This window comes from Ptychodera flava, chromosome 2, assembly GCF_041260155.1.
Source record: "Ptychodera flava strain L36383 chromosome 2, AS_Pfla_20210202, whole genome shotgun sequence".
Taxonomy (NCBI): Eukaryota; Metazoa; Hemichordata; class Enteropneusta; family Ptychoderidae; genus Ptychodera; species Ptychodera flava.
This window is the reverse complement of record NC_091929.1, coordinates 28,991,560-29,017,452: the sequence shown is the minus strand read 5'-3', so window position 1 is coordinate 29,017,452 and position 25,893 is coordinate 28,991,560. Positions and strand designations below refer to the sequence as shown.

General features: G+C 36.6%; 1 protein-coding gene across 1 annotated transcript; it reads right to left on the bottom strand.

The window, feature by feature from the left end:
• Nucleotides 1-1,988: 1,988 nt before the first annotated feature.
• On the bottom strand, nt 1,989-24,126 carry LOC139118589 (large ribosomal subunit protein uL23m-like). The gene is given in 6 exon segments (XM_070681994.1): nt 1,989-3,150; nt 12,796-12,848; nt 12,851-12,901; nt 12,904-12,950; nt 16,284-16,406; nt 24,104-24,126. Coding segments are annotated over 6 exon segments (567 nt in total). The 5' UTR covers nt 24,121-24,126; the 3' UTR covers nt 1,989-2,874.
• Between the last annotated feature and the right edge of the window lie 1,767 nt (nt 24,127-25,893).

The window sequence follows — 25,893 nt, the reverse complement described above, 5'->3', positions numbered from 1 at the left end:
TATACAATTATAATATACATACATGGTTCGAGAGCAAACTAAGTGTTCCACGTTGAAAGCAAAGAGCAATTAAAGCACATTCAAATACGTTGAAAGGTCACAAAGTACTGGAGAACACTCAAGTTTAACAAGTCATGTGACAACTCAACACTCACTTTTGCTGAGGTTATCCACACAGAGAACGGATACTTATCCCTCAAGTTCCTATCGCCATATTAGACATGAAAATTGAGAAATTAAAACATAGGGCCAAAGTCCCTGAAGCTACTATAGACATGGATACAAAATTAAGTATTTCCTGACTGTATGAAATTATCTCACTTAGGTCATCCTAGGGACTTGTAAACCAAATATTAAAGCTGTCTGACCAGCGGTTTTGAAAGAACAAGCAACTCAACAGTTGACAGAGCTCTGCTGTGTTATGTAGAGAATAACCTTTTGTGGCACATGTATTGATGAAGAAGGTGGATATCTTTGATTAACATTGTAAGTAAGTTCTGTTGAATAAGTTGAGACTGTACATACTCAGAGAAAGCACACTGAAGAGACAAATGTTTGAAACTTAAGAAGTTCAAGGTCATCAAAAGCATTATAAGGAATCATGTAACTTTCATTGCACTGTTTACACAGATTGCATAATTGCTATAAATAGAACATGAGGAATCTTATAGCCCTGCTTTACCATAAAAACCCTATCACTTTGAGCACTCTTTTAATTGACCACTATTTTTTTTCCTCAGAAAGTAATTTATTTTATCCTTACCAAGTCAACCATAAATGGAAATTAGAACTTTCTCTATCTCTATCTCTATCTCTATTGACTATTTTGAGCAATTTCTTTTAGATAACATACAGGGCACAATAAATGACGGTTCAGAATATGTCAAAGTTGGGATTCAGGAAAGTTGCCTTTTCTACACTAAAATTATTTTGGCTTTGATGATTTCCTAATTAATTCAATTATTTAAAATCATATTAATTATTTTTTTCTGGGTGAATTGATAGGGTTTATACAGTACAAGAATTACATACAATGTAAGTCAAATTTTGACCAAAAATGACAAAAAATTCCTTAAAAATACACATTTGCATATTTCATCACAATTTGAACAAATCTAAGTTGGGTTACCCCTAGGGACCTGTATACCAAAAAACAAAGCTGTCTGACCAGCGGTTATGAAGAAGAAGATTTTTTATCAAAAACACCTTTTTTGGCATTAATTTGCCTATTTTCAACAATATCAAAAAATTAAAAAAAACAGTTTCTCAAAATCATATTTTTCATCTACGCAACAAATATCAAATCAGTTAGTACTGCGGTTCTCAAGATATTTGAGTGGACGGACGCCTCACAAACGGACATACATACAAACATACATACATACATACATACATACATACAGACTGACGCCGGACGGATGACCATCCCAATAGCTTCTATAGACTATAGTCTATAGTAGATAAAAAAATTACATATTTAAAATAGGTAAAAATGCACAGCATGTAGAATTCTACCTACAAGAATTTAACACATGGACTCAAAACGTACCAATCCTTCACAGAAAATATGAGGAACAGTCTCCGATTACCAAGTCAAAATTTGGAGATGTAACATTTACATTAGAAAAACTGACCCTTTGACAGAGCTCATCAAAACCTCCCCATATTTTTGACATTTCAAGTTATGATTTTTAAGACATAGAAAGCAACTTTCTCCTCCAACATTTTCACATTCTTGTATAGAAATCTGGCTGCTACACTTTCCACCAAGGTTTTGGAAGTGCGAATGGTTTGTCCCTCCACATCAGGTGATCTGCATTGACCAATAGAACGATAGCTACCTGGGAATTGAGATCCCTCTCCTTTATCATCCCAAACCCCTCGCACTACTATGAAGTGAAATCATCCTATTGTTCTTTGTTACAGGGGTTGACCATACACATTCAAATTGGGGGGGGGGGGGGGTTGAAAATCAACTATGACAAGGATTTTTTCGTTCAAATTCAATTTTATTTACACTGAAACCCATTTCTTGAAATCTACAAAAACTTCTCTTTAATAATGCCTGCACTTCATGATGACATCACTCTCACATGTACACAGCAGTAACTAAAAGGAAGAGGCAGCTTGTCAAACAAATCCCAGCTGCAGGGGATATACATGAACTAGACATGGATTTTTGATGTGGACAGTCAAATAAAGACCCTCCATAACTGGTGTGTGCAAATAGTACATAGCAGACAATTTTGTCCACTCTGTCTGGCTTTGAACGGGCAATTGCTCCAACTCTGGATGATATTTTCACTGTAAACTTTTCTTCGGGAAAATAAAAACATTTTCCTCTCCTCCATAAAGTACACTGAATTGTACAAAGCATTGGCCCAGGGACATTGACAGTGAGGTGTGTACAATACAATATGCAGTGTTACTGTTGACAAATAAATTCTAGTCTGGCCTAAAAAACTGTGGTCATCACACGAATGTCGTACAGACTGTGTATAACAATTAAGCACTGGGCATTTCACCATGATTTTGGCAGTAGAAGTGGGCAAAATATTTCACAAGCAGAACATCATCACTTAAACAGTGGCTTAAAGCTAATGAAACCTGTATAGGCCAACTCAATCTATGACTGCAGTCTGCACTGTGAAAGAACTGCCATTACTGTATCACCAGTATATGAAAGCTTCTTTCTGTAATCATTTCAAGATAATATGAAAGTCTGGTCTTTATTTTTTTCAAGTTTTCCAAGTGATACTACATAAGAAAGAATGTATTCTTTCAGGTCAATAAACAGTTTCATATAGGCACCTTTCATAAGCTATCATTTTTTGCACAACATCAAGTATTTCTAGTCAGTCCTTTATAAAATACCTACACACATAAAAAAGCAGTTTTCAAACTGTGGTGAAACACAAGTCTGAGTCTAGACAAAATATGATAGAAAGTCTTTGCATTTGTGGAAAAAAACTCTGAGAATACAGAGTCAGTACATTTGTCAAGACTGAACCAGCCTGGAAGTCCACCTTCCCGCGCCCACGATGCGTCTTTTTTCTTCTGTTCCTTTTTCAAATTTTCAATCATGTCCTTCTCCTGATCCTTCTTCTCCTCAGGATAGATATCTGGAAACTCGAATGTCATGCCCTCGCCCTGTGGAAGTGGCAGAGATCAGGCAAAAAGGTTAGTCATTTCAGGATGTGGGGTTATACACTGGGCTTGTCAGAACAGTAGGTGCTGTCATTTTAGAATAGCGCCCTCTAGAGACATACTATTGTAGTCATTCATTGACATTGAACCAGCTCTGCAGGCAACTTGTGACGTTAGCTTTCAAAAGCACAGGTTTTTTTCAGCTTTATCAGAAAAACGACTTGATTAACTTGATAAAAGTTTGAATTGAAACAATAGATTCATATCATGTTGAAATTATGCCTTTGAGAACCAAAGTCAGTTTTTGCAGCCTGTATAAAAATCATGCAGAGAATGCCAAGCGAGTTTCTTTTCAGATTCCAGAACATTTGCTACAACACTGTAGCCAACGAAAAGTTATGTCAATTTAGTCCAAAATTATCGAAACGGTGGTAGAAATTTTTTTGGAAAATTGGCAAACTGTCGCACAAACATTTTGGTGGGATAACTTGCATCACTCGGAGAGTTGGTGGACTATGCAATTATGTTGTTTTGAAGTCAGGGACAGTGGTATCAGTAGAGAATTCAATGAATATGGTTGGTTGTTCTGGTGATATACATGTTAATCAAGCTAGCTCATTCATAGTGATGGGAAATTGTGGAATGTACGGATACAGTATGTTAGGGGTGGCCAAGGTATTTGTGCATTGTATGCCATAGATTTTAGGAAGAGGTAGACGAGGAGACTTCACAAGGAAATGATCGAATCTAAAATGCACATAATTTTGCTGCATTTTTGAAGACTTGGTAGGATTCTGGATACCAGAAAGACAAAAGAAATATCGGAGATCACAAAAGAAGGGCTTGATTTGCTGATTGCGTGGGATACAGTTTTGTAGCCACTTTCCAATGAGTGAGGGCGCTCTCCAAATGATTACATTGCTGCCGATGGTGACTCAGCACAAGTATGCGGGACATAGCTGCCCTATGTCGCGATGTACCTTCCCTGTGAGAAAACTTAAAGTGGGTCTGTAACTTTGTGACAGATAATCTCAAATATCAAACTAGAACATTATTTGCATTATCCTTTCATTTTATGTAATTAGATACTAGCGGTCATTTTGTGTCCTTAGATGCCTTCTCAATCCTTGGTTTATTTTCACAGTAATGTGATCAATTATCAAATTTTGGTAAGTTTTGACATTGCTATGAGCGTTTCTAGGAACGCCACAATCTTTAAGAATGTGGTTTGCGGTGAACAAGTGTTCTTGAGATACCTACAAATTATTAAGAGCTCATTAATCTCTCCAACGTGTTCATTTCTACCCAGACACAGGCCGGTCACCTGACTATTCTGTAATTTAGGCCAGTTGTTTCCCTACAAAACATTTCTCATGCACGAAGAAGGATACAGCTACATGTATGACGGGTCCACCAAACTTCCCCGCCCTCATTTCAACGACAACATGCCCACCTATTAAAAATTATGAACACCTTGACGTCAAAAAGCAATTACATATTAATTATTCACACGTTGCTCAACAAATACATGGAGACCATTGTATCACTGATACGAACACATCGGTGTAGATAAGGTCAACTTTTAACCAACAGGGGAATTCCCCAATTGTTACCCCCAAGTCATTATTCGGAAATCATTGGATTAAAGGACCTTGTAAAATTGTGTGTTGCTATGGTGAGAATTCCTGCAAGTACGTGGCCAGTCTGGTCCACTCCCACGTGTATGAAGTATGTGTACTAGTGTATAGCTGGACAATTAACACAGAGAAGTGTAGTCAATAAACATAGACGATAAATGTATGTTGAAACATATTTATGAGTATACATGAATGGGTTAATTGTAAAAGGAAATTATAATAATAACACGTTTTCCACCTCACAAATGATATCTCTTCCTTCATTATCTGACAAAACAGTTGTAATTTTGATGGAATGAAGTTACATCACTGACAGGTACCGGTATTGACCTTGATTTTCCCCTAACACACCTGGTTCTGAGAAACTTTGTGCTAGTTTATACTGTGATGTCACTTCCTGGGAGGGCAATAGCAGATCATGTGATCATATACACAACAAGGTATTTACAGAGAATCTCTTGTATGGTGGTTTCACTTTATAACAATGAGTGGGACAAACAGGAATTTCAAGTAAACTTGAGAGAAAGATTCTACAAAAGGGGCTACATCCTGATACACAAATATACAAATACAGTCCTTCAAGTTACCTTGTATTGTGTTGGCACTGTACTATTCATTTAAAAAAAACCTTTTAAACTGTTATTAAAAATAATATAGCTTGACTGTCTCAATCAAAAAAATTCAGAAGGATGTTTAAATACATTTTTACGTTTTTGTTGAAAAATTGATGAAAAATTGTTTCTGAAGAAATGAAAGCATTACATAACTGAATGTCTAATTTGATACACGTAGACCAACACCTGCTTCCTGAAAGGAATCTACACAAATGACTTTGATATTTTCAGCAGTAATTTTCAGGGTTACCGTCGCCCCAGTGAGGCGCACATGAATTGTTCATAGTTTTCTACGATGGTGCTACTCTCTGAGTCATAGAATCCGTCTGTTCACAGATTTCTTTGAAATGAGATGTGACAAGTCATGCTCAGGTACGCATGATTTCACAGGTTATTTTGCAGACGATGTTACTATCACATGATTGTATACAACATCACATGCATTATCGAGTTGTAGAAATAATTCTAACGTGACACTTTCTTACTTGCTAATATTACGTTGATATGCTGCAGAAAGCACTTGTACAGCTACAATGTACCATAGCCATAAACGTTGATGTACTTTTTCAATTCATAAAGAGTTTCTTATTCTCCTCTCCCAAACATCAAGTTCAAATGCCTGGTGTCATGTTCAAATGCTTAGTGTTCAACTTGTCAAATATCATGTCCAAAATTACTGTTACACGCTTGATTTTAACCTTGACTAAGCATTCATCTGCGCATACATAATTATGTATAGAACATAATGAGTTGTGTTGGCGGGCAAACACTTTATTGAGAGGAAGAAAACGTTGTTTTTTTTTCATTGAAAAACGGATGAAAATATTTATATGACGTCAAGGCTGCGTAAGTTCAACGAGGAAGTGAAAATCACCAACTTTGCAAAATTTGCACAATCACTGTTCATCTCGTTTCAATACCACTTAAGTTCTATTGGACAGAATAAAAGTATTACTTCACGTTCACTCAAAGATTAGGAAAATTTTAGGAAAGGACTTTATAACAGCTGACAGTCCCAAGGCTTATCTAGCAAATAATAACACAGATACCAGTCTATGTATGTCGTATAGTACTGACTCAAGAATTAACTGGTACTAGTACTCACAAAGAGCTGATTTCATCAACCTCCCCCCCCCTTTTCCCAATGTGTTGGTCCAAACACCCTATTGAAAACAATAGGGACTTACCAATGAAAGGGTTGACAATATGGCTATCTTTTTCAATACTTCTCATACGGGAGGTAAGATCACTTTCTTGACGGATAGGCTTCGCTGCTGTTTCTCTGAAATATCAGGTCTGAGGCTATGAGACACCATCGGTGAATAAATCTAATTGGCTGGCATTCCACTTTCCTTCAACAATGACAGACTCCCCCCTGAGTGTACAAGTCATTTCTGAATAACCATTCTTCTATAGCCTACACAGAGTTCATTTAAGGACACAATTGTCACTTCTCTACTTCCTGGTGGCATGTCCTACCTTGTCACACGCACTTCACTACTTCCTCTTTTCATTTGAATTGTCTTGAGTGTTATATGTACATGAATATTTTCACCAGCCAGTAGAAATTATAAGTATTTAACTTTCTTAACCCTTTGAGTGCTGTAATTTTCTCCCGCCAAAATTTTAGTGCAAAATTTTACCAATTTTTATGAATTTTTCTGTATTTTTTTCATAATTTTGGACCAAATGGACATCACATTTCATTGGCTACACTTTTTTCTCAAAATTTTGGCAAAAATCTGAGAAAAATTGACTGGGGTTTATTTTATAAAGGGGACAAAAATAGACTTTGGCACTCAAAGGGTTAATGATTTCTGACTCCCTGCCATGCATAAATATATGTGTACGGTTATGGACTATGTCTACTGGTCTTGCTGCGGAATTTGTTCCACAAAAACATTGTATAACCCCTTCATGCTTAAAGTTGGTATCACCTCGCGTAACATTTGGCAACAAAAGACTTATTTCTCGCATTTTCATAGGAAGACAATAGACTTGTATATTTTTGGTAGCAATGAGGACTTTCTTCGAACACTTTCTGACACCCTATGGCATGTAATAGTACACGTGTCATAAACTATAAACAAATGTGATCTATATTTTTTCCAAAAAATTATGCAGAGATTTGACAAGTAAATCAACAAATAGCTGGCAATAACTGATAGAATTGTCATACACAACTGTTGGCAAGTTATTTTGAGTTATGGTAAAACATGACACACTTTATTCTGCAGAAACAAATACAACCTTTAGCCTTGTCGCTATTGATTTTCAATTTAGGGCTATTAATTTCTTTGTTTTTGTTAGACATATCAAACAAAAGCAATCAATATTTCACAACTAATCACCACATGTAGTTACGACAAAATGCATCACCCTTACAGATCTATCACCGTTGCATGCTTATAATTATGCAATAACATTTCTGTTCCAAGTTCAAATTCCACTTTATCACGTGGCAAGATTTTGTTTTTCACTTATATCAAACCCTAAACAACATGTATACTGAAGTAATTTCCTGCTAGTTCATGATGTTTTGATAAATGTTGTATGATTCAAATATTGATTATGTACGTTCTGAAACTGATCATCAAAGTTTACGAGAGTTTTTTTGTTGTTGAAATAGCGATAATCAAAGTTGAAGAGACTGTTTTGGAAACAATGGGGATGTTTTGGTAATGATATGTTTTCACTTTTATCAACCAACATCTGCCAGACAGTATACTCCTAATTACCGGATGAAATGTTTTGACAACAACAAAATGTGTCAACATTGTCATTGTTGTCTAAATGCCAAGTTGTTAAGGGTCTGTCAGAGCCAGAAATATCCCTTTCGATTTCCTTTCATTGAAAGTTATCACGTTAAAAGTCTGTCAGAGATAGAAATATACCGTTCGATTTCCTTTCATTTAACTCATAATCGTTTGGTATGATGACAGAGGAAATTTACGACTCTCTTACAGTAACTTTAATACCAATGTTTATTCTGTTTGTACAGATAAATGCAGTCTCTCCTCTGAATCCTAAATGCACATCGAATGTTTTGAAATAAAGCTTGAAATAAACATGGCCTGTATATGAACGTAATTTGGAGTGTAACTGTTGCCAATAGCAACTTCTCAGATTTGTTTATCTGTTAAAAGTGTAATTGCATATTATCCATATTGAATTGTTTACAGTGCTATGGACATTTTTAACTATTCTCTCTCTCTCTCTGTAAATTTAATATGTCACAGCCCATGCGCCTGTTTAAAGTGTGTTCCTGGATGACATCTAAGTATTTGAAGTGGCCAGGGAAATTAAATGATGTAGATTTTTCTTGCTCTTTTTGACCACTCCTCTACCCTCTCGTGAAATCTACCATTACAGCAGTACAGATTCCCCCTTAAAATGTATTCACTTCTTCAGTGGAGAGATTACGTTGCTGTAGCACAAACACCTTTGTAGTTTGAACAACATATACTCACTGGATTTTAAACGTTTTAACCTAGATATACATGCAAACAGATAGTGGAAAACAATGGGTTAGCTGTTCCATGCCTTAGAGTTTTGTATTTAACCCTTTGAGTACCAAAGTCCATGTTTGCCACCTTTATAAAATATACCCCAGTCAATTTTCTTTGAGATTTTGGCCAAAATTTAGATAGAAAACTGTAACCAATAAAATCTGATGTCCGTTTGGTCCAGAATTATCAAAAAATTCAAAAAGTTTCATAAAATTGGTAAAATATTTCACGAAAATTTTGGCTTGAAAAAATAATAGCACTCAAGGGTTAAATTCTGAAAGGAAGTACCAAGACTCACATAATTTTGTTTGGCAGTGCATGCAAATTTACACGATTGCTATGATATCACTTTAGCCACATATGAAATATTCCATTGTTCAATTCTTGCGGAAGGTCATCTGCACATTGTCTGGTGTTACATTTTGTGACATCACTGTACAAATATTTAGCAGTTATAAAGTACGTCTGGTCGGCGGACATGTCAACTTTAACCTAGCCATAACTGACACGAATCAGATAGACATTGCCGGTCTGTTAAAAGGTCACCACAAATTATCAGTCTCACTGTACATTCAAGATACGTAACAGGCACATTTGGATATTTTACTCAAGAAAACACACGATATAATTGATAACCAATCTGTGTATATTTACTGATAAAAAGCAATTGTTCCTTAAGCTTATCAATGTCTGGATGCAAATATTTCATATTTATCATTGAAAACCAAATTTCGGAACACTATATGTCTCTTTATTCCATACCATTTTTTCTGTAAAATTAAAAACCTCTGAGTGCTGTAATTTTTCCGCCAAAATTTTGTGCTACATTTTACCAATATTTATAAGAATTTTTCTGTAATTTGTTTGATGATTTTGGACCAAATGAACATAATATTTCATCGCCTACAATTTTTTATCAAAATTTGGCAAAGATCTGAAAAAATCCACCTGAGTATGTTCATAAAGGTTGCAAAAATTGACTTTGGTGCTCAAAAGATTATTAGGTTTCAGTCTTGTCTGTCTTGATGTCATACATATCAACAGGCTTGTCAGGGCTACCATCCGATCACAAGTGCGCCCCCCCCCCCCCTCTCCAATTATGACCGAAAATTAAAATCACTAAAACACAGCAAATTTGGCTATCAAACTGTTGGACAGTCCTTACTGATATCTTCAACATTACCACTGATAAAACTGTATTACTGCTTATTTAACATTAGTTGAGACAAGGTGTTAATAACAGTTTCCCGCCAAAGTAAAACACTTTTCCTTGCAAAAGTCCACTCCCACGCAAACCAAAAATTCATCAAGTAAAATATTTTGTTGATAATGTATATGATAATGTGATGAATGATAATGTACAGTTGATAATTGAATTTCATGTGTACAATAACGTAAGCAGTTTGTCATCAGCATAATGTTTATTCTTACGGTATATCTCTCTTCACTTTGGACTGAGCTAATTTTTTCCAATTTTTGTTGAATTGACTCCCAATTCTTGTCGCCTGAGTGAGTCATAAAAATCTAAGCGGTCGACATATTTTCAACATGGCCGATTTCTACAGGTGAAATGCTTAAGATTACAGAAGTCAAAGTACAGTTTTAGGTTATACAGGAATTCATACCAGAAATATTTAAAAAGTTGAAAAGATGCATATTCAGCTACGTATCGACAAAAAGAACTTTCTACCGTGACAGCAATTGTAATAGTGTTCAAAGTATTTATAAGACCGCTATCACAACTTTTGCTGTGGTGAGCAGTCAACTTTGTACCCACAATGCATTGCAATGTCTTGTTGTTTACCCCCTCGGTGCCGGACAAAAGCTACTTTAGGTAGCGAGCATTGTTAAACTTGTGGTAATTTTTGATGATTGGCCGAAGAGATAGCTGGCAATTTTCTTAGTTGAGAGTGAGCTCTGGCAATTGATACTGGAATCAGTCACAGTGAACTTGATCAAAATGCCAAGTGCGTCTGCTGCAGCCCTGCATTTCTATGCAACAGGTGGAACGTATTCAAAACATAACATGATTTGGCTCAGCCAAGCACGAGAGTAGGACAGGACCTCCTGTGTTAGGTCGGTCATATGTAGTTAAAGAACCAACAGTTTAATGGTACAACAAAGAACAAACAAGTGTTAAACAAGCAATATTTTGAGTAAAACAAGAAACTTTACAGACATAAGAAAAAACACTGGAAAAACATCAGAAGCCACGTGTTAAGAATCTTTTAAAAGCAGACACCCATGTATGTACCCAACTACACCACTGTTGGCGTCTGACTATAAGTGCAGACTAAATTTCATTTATCAACAACAATGTTGCGTCATGTATTGTTCACTATTAATTTCTCATATTGTTCACTCAGATAGTGCTGTACTTTGTCTTGTTAACACACTTCATGTAGACGAATCGCAACATACACATTTTTCATCGTACAAAATGTTGTCGAAAGTAAAATGTGAAATTCCTTTATTATCAAAATTTCTCCATCGCTAGCGACTGATAGAAAGTAACAAGCGTGGCCATTCTCTCCATTTCTGTAACTTTAGATCAAGTGTGTGCAAATACATGTGTACATCAATGAATGTGACTCACGCCATGTGTGTTTAGCTAACATAGGGCCCTCAAATAGGAAACACTATACACAACACGGCTTGTCAGTGATCCAGAGCTAAATTTATCCCCACTCTCTCACCAGCCTGTATTGTCATCTAAAAAGGCATCATCGGTGAAAATATCGACAGAGAAGCAGGAAGTTCCTCATGAGCTCAGAATTTACTTTCCTGAATGAGGTTAATTATGTGTCTGATATATGTAATACGATAGCTGACATCCTTCGGGAAAAAACAATATCAGCGACATCCTTCCGAAAAGAGAACAATCCAAAACAAGTGACAAACAGGCTGTGTGAATTGTTTAACCATGAAAAGCGCTTCAAAATAGGTGTAGCGCTACAGGACTGCTCTCCAGATTGATGTTCAAGGTCAACAAAAAAATAACTTTTGTTTAGATTAAGAATAGTGCCCCTACCCAAACATTGCAAAGTATTGGTGTTATTGGCTGTCATCAGTGTCTGTTGCATTGAGCTTAAAACCTTCCCCCACTGAAAGATTCTTTAACCCTTTGATTACGGTACTGTAATTTTTCCCGCCGAAATTTTAGTGCAACATTTTACCAATTTTTGTGAATTTTTCTGTAATTTTTCTGATAATTTAAGACCAAACGGACATCACATTTCAATGGTTACAGTTTTCATCAAAATTTTGGCAAAAATCTGAAAAAAATTTGACCGGAGTGCATTTTATGAAGGCAACAAAAATTGACATTGGCCGTTTTTGTTGTAAAATGCTGTGAAGGATACACATGGAAATACAGCTTTGTGTAATCAGCAAGAAATGGACGTGGAAAACTGTGAAAGTTCTTGTGAATGTCATTCTCTCAAAATAAAGTGATGTACCGATAGAACGGAAGCTGCAATGTTCCATGTAGCACCAAGGTTGATAAACTCTCAACAGGACCTTTGTTATCATCAAAGAGCTTGTCATGAAACAATATAACCAGCCATTACTTTAAATTTATCAGTGGAAAGTTGTTCCTTTTCATGGCATCTAATTATGGTGCATGTACTGTACATGTATGTAACAACCAATTACTGAGTAGCTAACACAAAATGCATCACCAGTTTTATCGTTTCTACTCCAAGCTCAAATTTCAAGCACATGGAACCTAGACTGTGTTAACAGGTTGACAAAGCTCTAATTACACGGATATATTCAGTACTACTTCAGTGCACTTTGACCACTTCCCATTCTCCTACATAGCCTCTGGGTCTGGCCCGGGTCTGGCAAAAAGAAACTGCTTGTTTTTGCAATACAGGAGTTACTCACCAGCGTTACATAAGCCATCTTGTAGTCTGGCTCTGGCTTAATTCTTCGGTTTTGTGGTCCCTCCAGACTTTGGCAAACACCACCCGTGTGTTGACCCTGGCTACTGCACATTGTAGATCTTCTGCAGATAATTTTTGATGTCAAATTTCGTCATTCTGCGGGGAGACAGGATGAAAATTTTATCAGCTACACAGTGTAGAGTGACACACCATGAGCATGCTGAGTGATGTTCAATTGATATAAAACAGAATTTTGAGATTGAAAAGTAAATATAAACATCACTATAAATCCCTAGCCCCCTTGTGGCAACAGGGGCAATAGCCGAGTATAACAATGAATCTCTAATACAAGACAAAGAGTAAAGATATAGCAGGGATGTAATAAATTTTGGTTTCAGATGGTGAATATAAACAAGTGCAGTCAATATCAAGTAGTGTATGTGCAAATAAAGTTTGAGCAAAATGTCCTGATTTTTTACTAAAAAACTAAATTTTCATAGCCGGCAAATTTCAGCTGACAGCAAGTTGTTTTTGCCACGTGCTGGCTATTTTCTACATCCCTGTGCTAGAGTTTTTTGGCAGTTTTTCCTTCCTTGATGGAACAATTGACTATGTGACCTTTCTGGTGGTAGATTTAGCTATTGTCTGTAACTTAACATGAATTTTCAGGCATACTTATCCACTCTGTAAAATACAGTTTCTCTTTCCTCCTCTAAACTCATTTTGAAAAACCTGACATTTGGGTCAATGTCAAGTCAAATCATAGAATCTCTCCTACAGTCTATGGTCTATGCTCTTGTTGACAACTGAACTTTAAGGCTCTGTCACACCTTGACGATTTAGCCAGCGTATGCCAACGTTTGAAAGATTTGGCGAATACGCTGGGCCTAGGTTGAATGCATCATGGGTAAGTTTTGTACAACGTTACGAGCACGCTGAAGTACACTGGTATACGTCTTAGTGCGGCGAGGTCGACGAAAAGTTTTGTGCATGCACAAACCTTTTCGACGTATGCCAGCGTATGGCTCATACGTTCCACACACGCGGGCCATAAAGTTGTAGGTAGGTTATGCGATTGTTAACACACGTTACCTGTAAGTTACTCACAAGTCTAAATTCATCAAGATAATTGTGTAGTGTACCAAAAATTTATTTTTAACCTATGAGTACATTATGAATACGCTATTTATATGCCCAAAATTGAAATACATTGTAAGTTCAGCAAGCCAGTGGTTTAGAGAAATTTTGATACGTCGGCATAGGATGGTAAAATCGTCATGGTGTGAAAGGGCCCAAACTCAAGACTAGAAATCATTTGACGACAATAACATTCAGTGTGTTCTAAAGGATGGAGAACACTGATAAATGACGTGGGCACCGTGTACATGTCTGTCATAATCTAACTGCACTGTATACCAAGGGGAACCCCGGTAGCATTCTGGTATCCTCTTATCTTATCTTATTGCATTGATGTACCAGGGGAACCCAAATAAAATAACTAACAACCCTGCTAGCAATTGCCTAGTAACTGCCCTTAATCATCCTTTGAGCACTATAATTTTTCCCACCAAAATGTTAGGGCAACATTTTACCAACTTTCATGAATTTTTCTTTAATTGTTTAGATAATTTTGGACTCAAGGGGTATTATTTGATGATAGTTTTTTCTCAAAAAATTGGGATAAATTTGAAAAGAACTGTCTGAATGATGAGTAGATAAAAATTGTCTGCGTTATATTTTATCATAGACCCTTGAGGGTCTACCATTTAATAAGGCGACAAAAACTTGACTTTGGCCGTCAAAGGGTTAATGCAGTCACTGAATATCACACAAAATGCATTGTGTTTCAAGGTACAGATCACTATGTAGGTACTTATTCAAACATGATTTTTTTCAGACTCTGAAACCTTTTATTTCGACATACTTCAGGAAAAACAGAATAAAAATTTACTTTTTGTTTTCAAGACCAAAATAAAAGTGCTATCAAAGTTTACTGCCAGTGTCCCTGAAAGTGTCTGTTTTCATGGTACGTATTTGCGAAAATACTCACACACTGTTCTTGAGCAAATTACAAAGTGTTTACAATTGCTGTCATTGATTTGACAGAACAAAAAAAAATACACAATAAAGCCTGACCACAGTGTACATGTATGTTAGGTCTTTTGTTAGAGAACATAACAATGGGAAAGGAATTTCGCTGTGTGTGTTACCCTGGAATGAAAACACTTCCTTTTATGGGAAATTTGTTAATTTAAGACAAGTTTGCTTAAATTTGTGTCATGCCTTAGAAGTTCAGATTGACAATAACAGCTGATATGAGTGTTTCTTGTTGCCTACTGTTTACATTCACGGAAATGTTTGAAGGTGTGAATTCTATCTATACATACAAACACACACATACACACACACACACAACACACACACACACACACACACACACACACACACAAATATGCATACATATATTCATACACATTTAGATGGCCGTGTACACAACGATGTTTTTGTGAAGTTTCAACCCTTTGAGCGCCAAAGTCAATTTTTGCCCCCTTTATAAAATGTAACCCAGACAACTTTTTTTAGATTTCTTCCAAAATTTTTTTGAGCACAAACTGTAGCCATTGAAAAGTACTGTCCATTTGGTCTAAAATTGCCAAAAAAATAAAAATTCATTAAAATTGGTAAAATTTACCACAAAATTTTTGGCGGGAAAAATTTACAGCACTCAAAGGGTTAACATGGCAAACTTCACTGAAAATTGCCTGGGGTAGCTGTTATGTTAGATTCTCTTCAGATATTATGATGAAATGGAAAAAAACTATAATGTTGATAAGAAATAACCCACACATTTTCACTTGTTGCAGCACATGTGTGAGTATCCTTGAGTCACTTTCCATAACAAATGAACTCATTCATTGTGGTGGGATAATGTTTTCAAAATTTTATACAATAACCGTACGATACAAGGAGGAAGAATTTTAGTCTTTCCCTTCCCTGATAAAAACATGCACATATTTAAATAACAACAAGCTGACTGCATTCTACCTAAAAAAGGATAAACAGGCAGTGACCATCACCACTAATGTTTAATTTAAGAAAAACAATACACCTAATTAACATAACAATTACTATGATTGGTATGCAAATTGGCTGCAATGCCATATAAAATTCCTGGACAGGAGACTAAATAATGTGATGAAATACAGCTTCAGATGTTTTTAATCTTTGAAAGTCAAACTTTTTAGGCCATGAGCTCTGTCAAAACTTGCACGTTAAAGACACTTATATAATTTATTGATAATTGCAGACACACACAGATATTACCAAATCTGTCAAACTTTTTGAGAGAAAGATGTCGATTTATTGAAAATTGCAGACTAACACTCAGATACTCTCAAATCTGTCCAACTTTCAAGCAAAAGAAAGAAATTTATTGATAATCGTAGACTAAAACCGCAAGTGGTAGATGTTCATTGTTCGGACACTTACTCTGCAGGGCACTTGAACCATACTTGATTTGGTGGCGTGGGCTGCGTGGGTGACATCAACGCCATGTAAAAGTCGGTGAAAAACACCCTATTCTGTGGGTTGCCTGGACTCCACAGGCGATACCTGTAATAAAAGAAAACACACCTGTTTACTCACGAGCCCCCTCAACAAAATGATCACAACACTGTTCTATTTATAGTAACAATGATAAGCGCGGAAGCGGTTTTCTGCGAAACTGACACCTTAGATAACTTATCGGCCAAAAAAGGGAGGTAAGAAACAAAGGTTGTTAAGTTCACAATACTGAGTCAACAAAAAATCGTTCATGCACAGCGATTCAACAATGCTGTCCATTGTTATTGCTGTACCACAGTTGTGTGGTCGGACATTTCCACTGTTTGAAAGTAGGTGTGAGAATAGGCAGTGAAGCTGTCTTCCATTCCACTGAGTCTACGGTGTGTCACCCTCTATGTCACCATGTGTAACTGAGTAAATACAGTTTGGCAAGTACTGGTGGATGTAGCAGGAAGTTGTTGTCCATGTCCACGGCCTGACAACGGCCATTGTACAGTGGGTTTCAATTTGGCGCCACAACTGTGTGTGTGAAAGTTTTAGCTTCAGTAAACATTTTCTAACTTTTATCTGTAATTGTTACTAAAAATAGCTACATTTTAGATCAAGTGCAATCAACTGTCCAGCTATTGGTCCAGACAGAGTTGTCCAATGCTGGTTTACCGTAACTAATCAATGAGTCGGTGACTTTGGAATGTGTGGTGATACCAAAGCTAATCATTTAATTGTAAAAGCATATAACTGTATCACATACAGAGTTGTCTCAACAAATTGAAACCAATTGTAGCTTCAGGTAGATTATCGACAGCCAGTTTTGGCCTTCACCAATCAGTGCGGCTAGAAAGTTTGCCGGTAAAACAATAGAATATTTATGAACATTTTCACCAAGATTTAAATTAGTGAACTTCATCTATTAGAGAAAACGATGAAAAGAAATCCAAATTAAGGTGGTTGGAAAGGCTATTTTTGCACCAATTCTGTTCTCAGAGTTAATGTCAAGTTTCAAGTGTTAGAATCAAGATATGTAGTTCAATTTTCAGGATAACTCCCTTAGTTAATATTTTCTCCAAAGAATATAAAAATTGTATATTTGAAGCCATGATTTTGAAATATGACACCAGTAAATATTAAAATTTAATTTTTTCATATTTTTTTTACATATTTGAATTTAATAATAATTGGATAGTATTAATATTACCAAATTAGTAATAAATATGTTGACACTATTTATTGTAAGATTTGTACGGCAGGATTTGTAAATAAAATTTGTTTTTATGATTTTACATGGGTTTATATATCAAAAAATTATTAAAAATTCTTTCAAATTTCAAAATGTGATTTTTCAAAAAGTACTTCAAATACAGGAAAATTGTGCCGTACAAATCTTATCTGTAACCTTGTTAATAGGCTGTAAAAATTCCATGTCCATATCTCATTTCAAAGTTGGATTAAATTGGTATATAATTATGTAGGAAAACTGTTATTCTGTCAAAAATGTTGAAAACAAGCCATATTTGCACCCCTCGTTTGAAGTCATAGAGCAGTCTTTTGGTTAATCTCACTTTTGACACCTCTTTCACACTCAAAGAATCTAAAAATGCATTTACAATAGCAGTCACTCACTCTCTGAATGCCAGCACCGCCTTGTCAAACTTTCCTGAAAAACAGCAAATAATGACTTTCCCTTTTCAAACATTTTATTAAAAGCTAGGGGACCTCTACCATAGTTAATACACTAAGGACTCCCCAACTTCTTCATATTTGGTCAGTTTTTCAGAAGTTTTAACAGGCTATAACTCTGCAATGCCTTTGTGCCCAAATGTCTAGTTTTTTTTATTCCACAGAGAATGTTGACTACTTTTATGTTTTAATAGTTTTGTTGAAATTATAACTGACGCTCTAGCCTTTCCAACCACCTTATAATCAATGGTTTTATAATACTTGGTCAACTATTCTAAAAGGGACTAAGTTCTCTTTATTCTTGACATCGAGAAAACAAAAATATTCTTTAAGGTAGAATGGGATGGACATTCACTCAGACTCTCAAACTTTCACAATTCTCTTCTGATATACCACTTGTGGGGGGTTATTTTAAAGTTCTAGGTGTGAGAAAACTTTTCACAGCTTAGTTGTTTGCAATTCAAAAATTTTGTTTTTCTCGACAGAGTTAAAACAGGGATGGCGGCCATTTTGAATTTCAAATATTGGTAAATCTTGGGTTATTTGTTTCTCTAGTTCCAAAATTTGTGCATTGACCCACGATTTTTATTCTTGATTTTGAAAGAAAATGGTTGAAATGTTTCTTAACGAAAGTTTGAGCAAAAGTTTAAGTCTTTCACTTTTGAGGTGTGCACTACCTTAATTGACACTCAAATAATGTCAATGTCAATTGCTGCATTGTACACTGATGTGGTTTGGTACTGCCATCTGCTGTATTCAAGTTTGTGGTTTTCGTCCAAATCTGAGGTAACGATGGCTAGCTTCACAGAAGCTCAATGTATAGCAGCAACTGCAGTAGCCCTTATCTTATAGTTTCTTATCGGCAGATGAGAAATATACATTTGTTTGAGCATGGCTGAAGATATTAACCAGTGTGACCTGGACTCCTCAAATGATAGAACAATTCAAAAGTAACGACAACTGACAGCACCTTTGATCCATTTATATGCCCTGAACAAATTGAGACGATATTCCGATAATACGTACTAACCCTATAACAGATTATGACCTCCTTTAATGTTGACCTTTGTGCCATTCGTAGCTCTATGAGCACTATGGCAAAGAATGCACTCACTCTACCTTGTTGAGTGTAACCTTCCCTGTCCGTGTACTACTCCACGTCATTCTCAGAATTCTGACATACTGGTGTCTTTCCGATTTAAAATTTTGCAAATGATATAAATGAAATAATTTTTTCCATCATTCGATTGTAAAAAGCACATATACATGATGAGCATCCATCATCTACTTACAAGCCAATGAGGCCTAAAGTGACTTGGACAAGGGCACAACACTACCTGGTATGTTCCAGTCTCAATACTGAACAAGAGACTGCTCTATACTGACCATACCAGAGTCCTGAACTCACCATCCTTTGATTGTGAGTCTGGTACAAATCTCATCAAACCTCCCTTCCAAATGACGTTGACCTTGTGTACACTGTACATGAGCCACATTTCTCTTCCTCTTTCCTCCTTCAAACTTAGGACGCAGGGAGTCAGCAAAAACAGTTATTTGGGGCATACTGTGAAAGCTCACCAGATACCAAGCAGTTATCATCTAGCTTTCTACGCTCTTTTTTCACCCAATGAAAGAATCTAAAATCAATATCTTCCAAATACAGCAGACAAGGTGAAAAATGCACAAGGCCAGAGTACTGGAACTTCAATACTTTGTTTGCGTTCAAAAATATTCGTAGACATATCCACAAACTCAAGTTTCCTAATCACTTTATTGTTTCCATGTAATATGACTGGCACTGAATTGATGACTCATGTATGGTAAATCAGGAGACAGCTGTAGGAGACAGTTTTAAACTGCAGGTTCATTGAATATTGATTTTACTGTGACTGTGACCTACATTCTGTTTGGCAGTTGTGAAAACGGTACATCCCTGTGAGCAAAACATGAATGAAAGACCAAAAATAGCAAACCTTATGATGAATCACACAACATACTGATGAGTGTTGCATTTAAATAACTATGACAACAACCCATGTGTGCTGTTCACCATAGACATTATACAGTGTCATTTTAGTTACTGTAGAACGGGACGCACCAGTTGTAATAGTCACGCTTTCTTTATCGACAGACAAAGGGTCCCCAGACATGTTCAAACATGCTCTTGAATGACACACTGCTCTAGAATCTAGGGTTGCTCATGAGGGTTTCCCCCAATAGATCACACCAGGAACTACATGTCCCAGCACTGAAAACACACACGCTGGTCCCCACCAGATCATGCTAGGAACTACATGTCCCGGCACTGAAACACACACTCTGGTCTCCAACAGATCATGCCAGAAACTACATCATATCCCAGCACTGAAAACACAAACTCTGGTATTAATATCACAATCGGTGTGTGTTAGATAAAATAAAATAGCCCTATAATACAGGCACTGGGAATGACAGTTCTTAGGATTGGCATATATATGACCTTGAACTTTTCCTCATTTTAATACACTACACAAAGTGTGAAATAAAAATTTCTACATTTGTGGTAAATGGTTTATTTATGAGCTGTTGAGTAATAAAAATAAGAGGTTTTGAGCAAACTTTACCGACAATGGTAATAATTAAAGTATACTTTATATATTTGTTGAGTTGGGACCGTATATTAAACTTATGAACAAATAATTGGACACCCTGTTGAAAATATAAACAAGTCAAAAATATACACAAAAACCGAACCTGTTATACAAATTGAAAAATGAAATAAATGATAAACAAACTGATAAATAACTTAATTAAATTAAATTAAATTAATTGAATTAAATTAAATTAAACTTATAATTATATAAAAACCAAGCAAGTAAGCAAGTTTATCTGGTTCAGCCATGTACACTATAGTCTATTCTAAGTTAAGCAGTGAAACTGTGGGGCACTTTGTTTTATTAATGGGAGGCAGTCATCAGAACTCGGCTCAAGAGTTGCCAGGGACCCCTACGACCAATGTAAACACTGTATCTAGGGTACGTTGATGATTGATGAAAGTTAAAACATGTTCACATGAATAATTCAGTTGTTCCAGTATTTTGCAAGAGTGCCTTTTCTTCGGCATTCCAGCATTTTCCACGCGAGTATACATCTTTAACCCTTTTCCTGCCAAGTTCATATTTCACCATCAGGTCAAGTTCGTCAAAACTAGTGAAGCACAATATGTTGAACATTTGAAGGCCCCTGAAATCACAGATACCGTAAACATGATTTTCATACACGAAAGCTTTTCGAACAGACCAAGCCAAATGGTATGGTTTTGGTTCAATACTGCTTTTAACTGAGGAAAAGGAGTGACAGTAAACATGGGTGATATTTGGAGGAAATGATACATTACAGTAGTATCAAATTTACATCTTTGCTCAAACTTTCCTCGAGAAACTTACAATCATTCTCTTTCAAAATCAAGAATAAAAGTCAGGTGTAATTGTGCAAAGTTTGGTGCTGGAGAAACAAATTACCGAGCACTGACCAATATTTGTAATTCAAAATGGTCGCAATCCCTGTGTTAACTCTATGGGGAAAAATAATTTATTTGATTTTCAAAAAAATAAGACGGTGAAAATTGTTCTTACTCCAAGAGCTTTAACCCTTTCACCACCATGGTTTGTCCCAAATCCATTGTTTTCTATGGTAAAGTTGGACCTGTATACAGGGAACTGGGGGTGAAAGGGTTAAAATGAGCCCCCAAAAGTGGTAGATCAGAAAAGGAAAAAAACCAATTTGACAGTCTGAATATCTGTCACTGAGGTGTATTCTACAGGATTTGGACTGTAACCTATTGACTTAAATTCCCTGTATCCACACTTACTATAGATAATGAAGAGTTTGGGCGATGCAAAAATAGGGTTAAAGCTGAAGATTATATTTTTAGAATGACAATGGTTTAATGAGACAGGGCATATCCATAGTTACTGAATGTAAGATGAAGATTATACTTTTAGAGTCGATGACATCATCTACAATGGTTTGATGAGACAAGGCGTATTAATGGTTTCCAGATATAAGGAATTGATGATATTTTCAGAAAAACATCTTATCTATAATGGTTTGATGAGACTGGGTATATCCATGGCTAACAAATGCAAGGTAAAGATTATATTTTTAGAATGGCATCTTTATCTACAATGATCTGAGGGCATATCCATGGTTTCGAAATGTAAGGAAACGATTATATTTTTAGGACACCTTATCTACAATGGTTTGATGAGATGGGGCGTATCCATGGTTACTTAATGTCAGGTACTATTTGTGTGGCCATGGAACCTAAGCAGGTGACTTGTAGAAGAGTGGTAACCCCATAATACTTCACTACTTCCACCATAACGTCATCATAGATAGGTGGAAATTATGTCACGTACTGTCAGACTGACTGAGTGAAATTGATAAGAAAACGTGTAGACATGCAGGAAAACTACTGTGTGGGCTATGTGACTTTGATAAGCGTGCACAAATGTCTTGAAAACAGATTTCAGGAAAAATTTGATCCAGGATACCATACATGTTCTACGGAAAAAGATGAAGTAACAAACTTTTAACAACATTCACTCAAATATCTTAATGAAAGATCATTAGCGATACAACAATAACAATGACATTTTTTGCGAACATAAAATTCAAAGAAACTGGTTCACTAAATTGTATACTTCTTTGAAATGTTTTTTTTTATTTACCCTGAGTAATTTCATCATTTTTGGGGGGAAGGTGGCTTGAGGTGAGTCTGTGGGAATAACTCTTTCCTTGTGTTACCTCTTACAACTTTTGTTTTCTCAGTTTGTATTCTACCACTTCAGGGGAAACTGAAAATTCTGTTATTATGAAAAATGATTGCAACATTTCTGCAATAAAAAAATGAGAACTTTAAGGACATAATAGGTTCTACTATATTTACCCGAAAGCTAAGTGTAGATTTTTTAACCCCCTTCAAATGAAATCATGATCATTGGCACTTTGCAGGAATCTAACTGCAGTCCAAAATAACTGAGATACGCCCACAAAGGTTCAAACTAATTGTGTTAATTGTTACTGCCATTGCACTGATAAAATCCTATCATAAATGCTACAGATTTACAAATGGTGCACTCTTCATAAAACGCATGTCAGATTTTCTACCGTGATTGTACTTATTACCATTACGTGAAGTGTATCAAGTTTTACGCTGCAGGAGAAAAATGTAAGCTTTGGGGCTGAATTGATGGGTACTGTGCCAAGATAACGTTAACTATATGTGAGCACACTGTCATGTATTATTAACAAAACAAGGAAGTACAATGTACTTGGCAAAAATATCTTTATCAGAACTCGCCACTGTCGCCAGCTACCTACACCATTGTTCACTTTCGACACGCCCTCGTTATCAAATATATGATCAATAACCTCAGCAATAGTGTGTAAAAACAAATTAATTAAAGTAGCAAGTGCAATGTTTCCGTTTGCGTTTGCAAATGAACCGGCATGAATGAAGCAGTCCGTTTTCCGGATATTGAAAAAGAAAGTGCAACAGCACATTGTCCTGTCACGATAACACAAACACGACAAAGCGGCTTCGCAGGACTAGGTCATCGTGACTAGTCACACCTATTTTAGAAACTCGCGTACATTCTGGTCACACGGCGGTTGCCTTCTGCTCATGTTTTACTATGGTACGCTGGACTCTCCGAGAGCCCTTCGTACCTAATACATGTACTAGTAGCTGATACTAGCAGTACCGTTGCTGCGAAAACGAGCCCTGCCACTCCTTGACATGTTCTCTAGCCACTCCAATGACCAAGCTACCCGAGTGGCAAAGGCTACGGATTCGCAGCAAGTAGTACCGTACACACAACCACACACATCATAGCCAATACCGACGACGCAACCCCTTATGACCTATTAACAATAGCAGCGATCGTAGCTTTCAACAATAAATAGAAAACCAATCTTGGATGTTTAGAATTGCTATAATGCTAACTATATATTTGGAAGACAATCATCGTGCTGCGGAGGCCTTGAAATAAAATTAATTGTGAAACATAGTCAGCCATGCTTACCTCATGAACCGCGACATTTTGAATACATAATAAGTTGTTTGATTGTTTGTACTCTCGTGACAGTATTACTCTAGACTATAATTTTCGAATTTCCAGTCTCTTTAGTGAAAAATTGATTTTTTTTCGCCGTGTTAACGAATATGAACAAGAATCTTGTATATGAAAAAACATTATTTCCTTTCCGTTTGGGAAAAGAGTGCAACAAATTGGAAGTCTCGCGAAACTCGAGGCTACAAGAACTGCAGCTGCAAGATTCTTCCGGTTCGCCAAGCACGAAAGCGAATGCTTCTGCTGTAATATTTCATGAGGAGAGAGGTCTAACAGAAGTACTTCACGCAGCCAACGATTAGTCATATATGAGATCATCGTTTTCTTGATAATTATGGAGACATCTTGGAGCTGCTTTTGAAGAAAAAAAGTAATATGGCAGGTAGGATTTCAGAAAACCCGTCAACTGACTAAACTTGTTCTGCCGCTGATCTGAAGTGGTGATAAATGTTTGTTGGAATTTTACAGCACCAACATTTTCGGCGGTAAAATGTGCCAGAACAGTTTACAGAATTTTTAGTGAATTGGTCAGATCCCTCATGGAGAGCTCGGCAGTAAATAGGGTTTTACGATATGATGCAAGCCAAGAAGTTTGGCACCGACTGGCGTGACGAAAGTGTGAAAATCGAAAGTCCCTCTGACGGGACCCAACAAGACTCATTACCCGACGGGGCTTCGCTCCTGTGGTATTTATGTTACGGTCGGTCGGTCTCCAAAAATAGTGGCACACGCCTACACCTCATTGCAAAGTTTATATTGGTTGAAAGTTATCAGTTTCTTTATAACGTCACTTGCCAACAAACTGAACCCTTTTACCTAACTACGGGGAAATACCCAATTCGCGGAAACGTAATGCCACCAACTTCCGCTTTTTCGAATAAAAGACACGGCGCCGCTTAGCGTTGCCTCATACATAGTTTAGTGTCGATACCAACCAGGAGGTCGATCATATACGTCGTACGTATCAACGAAATCCGAAATTTGGAGCAAGGAACCTATTTAGCATGCCAGCGAGTGCCGACATCGAGGTAAACGGTTGATCGAAAATTTTAGTGAATTTTTAGATCAAAAGTTTTTGTCGAGTTGTGTGCTGAGAAGTTCATATCTCTCGTAGGTGACTTGAGTCATAGAGAGAGATAGTACCGGATAACCCTATGCCATTGAGTGAGAGCCAGGACAGTTTGGTCTTCACACCGTGTGTTGATAACACCCTTACCTATTTTCCTGTCCTCTTCCAGGTTGACTACCAATCACAAGATTGCAGAGAGAGCCGAGACAGAGATTTTCGTGAAGAACCACTGCCACTGGGTAAGTCTTCTTTCACCTTTTTTCAAACTTTTCAAACGGTAGCGAATGGCTTTGCCTACCAGATGACCTTCACTTCAGTTGTTGTGTGAGTAACGCTTTTCACTGTAGATGACTCTCCAGTGAAGAGTGGGACACTCAGATGTCAGTCAGTAGCTTGACATAAACCTTTCCTTCATTGAATGTCCTTTGAAAGAGCTCAGTTATCAAAAACATTTTCAGATTTTATTTCTCACTTTCGTAGTTCTATAGGAAGAGATCTGGTAAGGCTCGATGTTCCCCTTTTTATGGAGGTTTGTTTGTTGGGAGGGGGAAGTATGTGGGGGTGATAGCGATGCTATGTTCATTTCTATTCTTCTGTTCAGACTGGTATGTGAGATAGTTTTGTCGTTAGTGAAAAACTGCTTTGTTACCGTTTAGGGAACTCTGAACTTTTC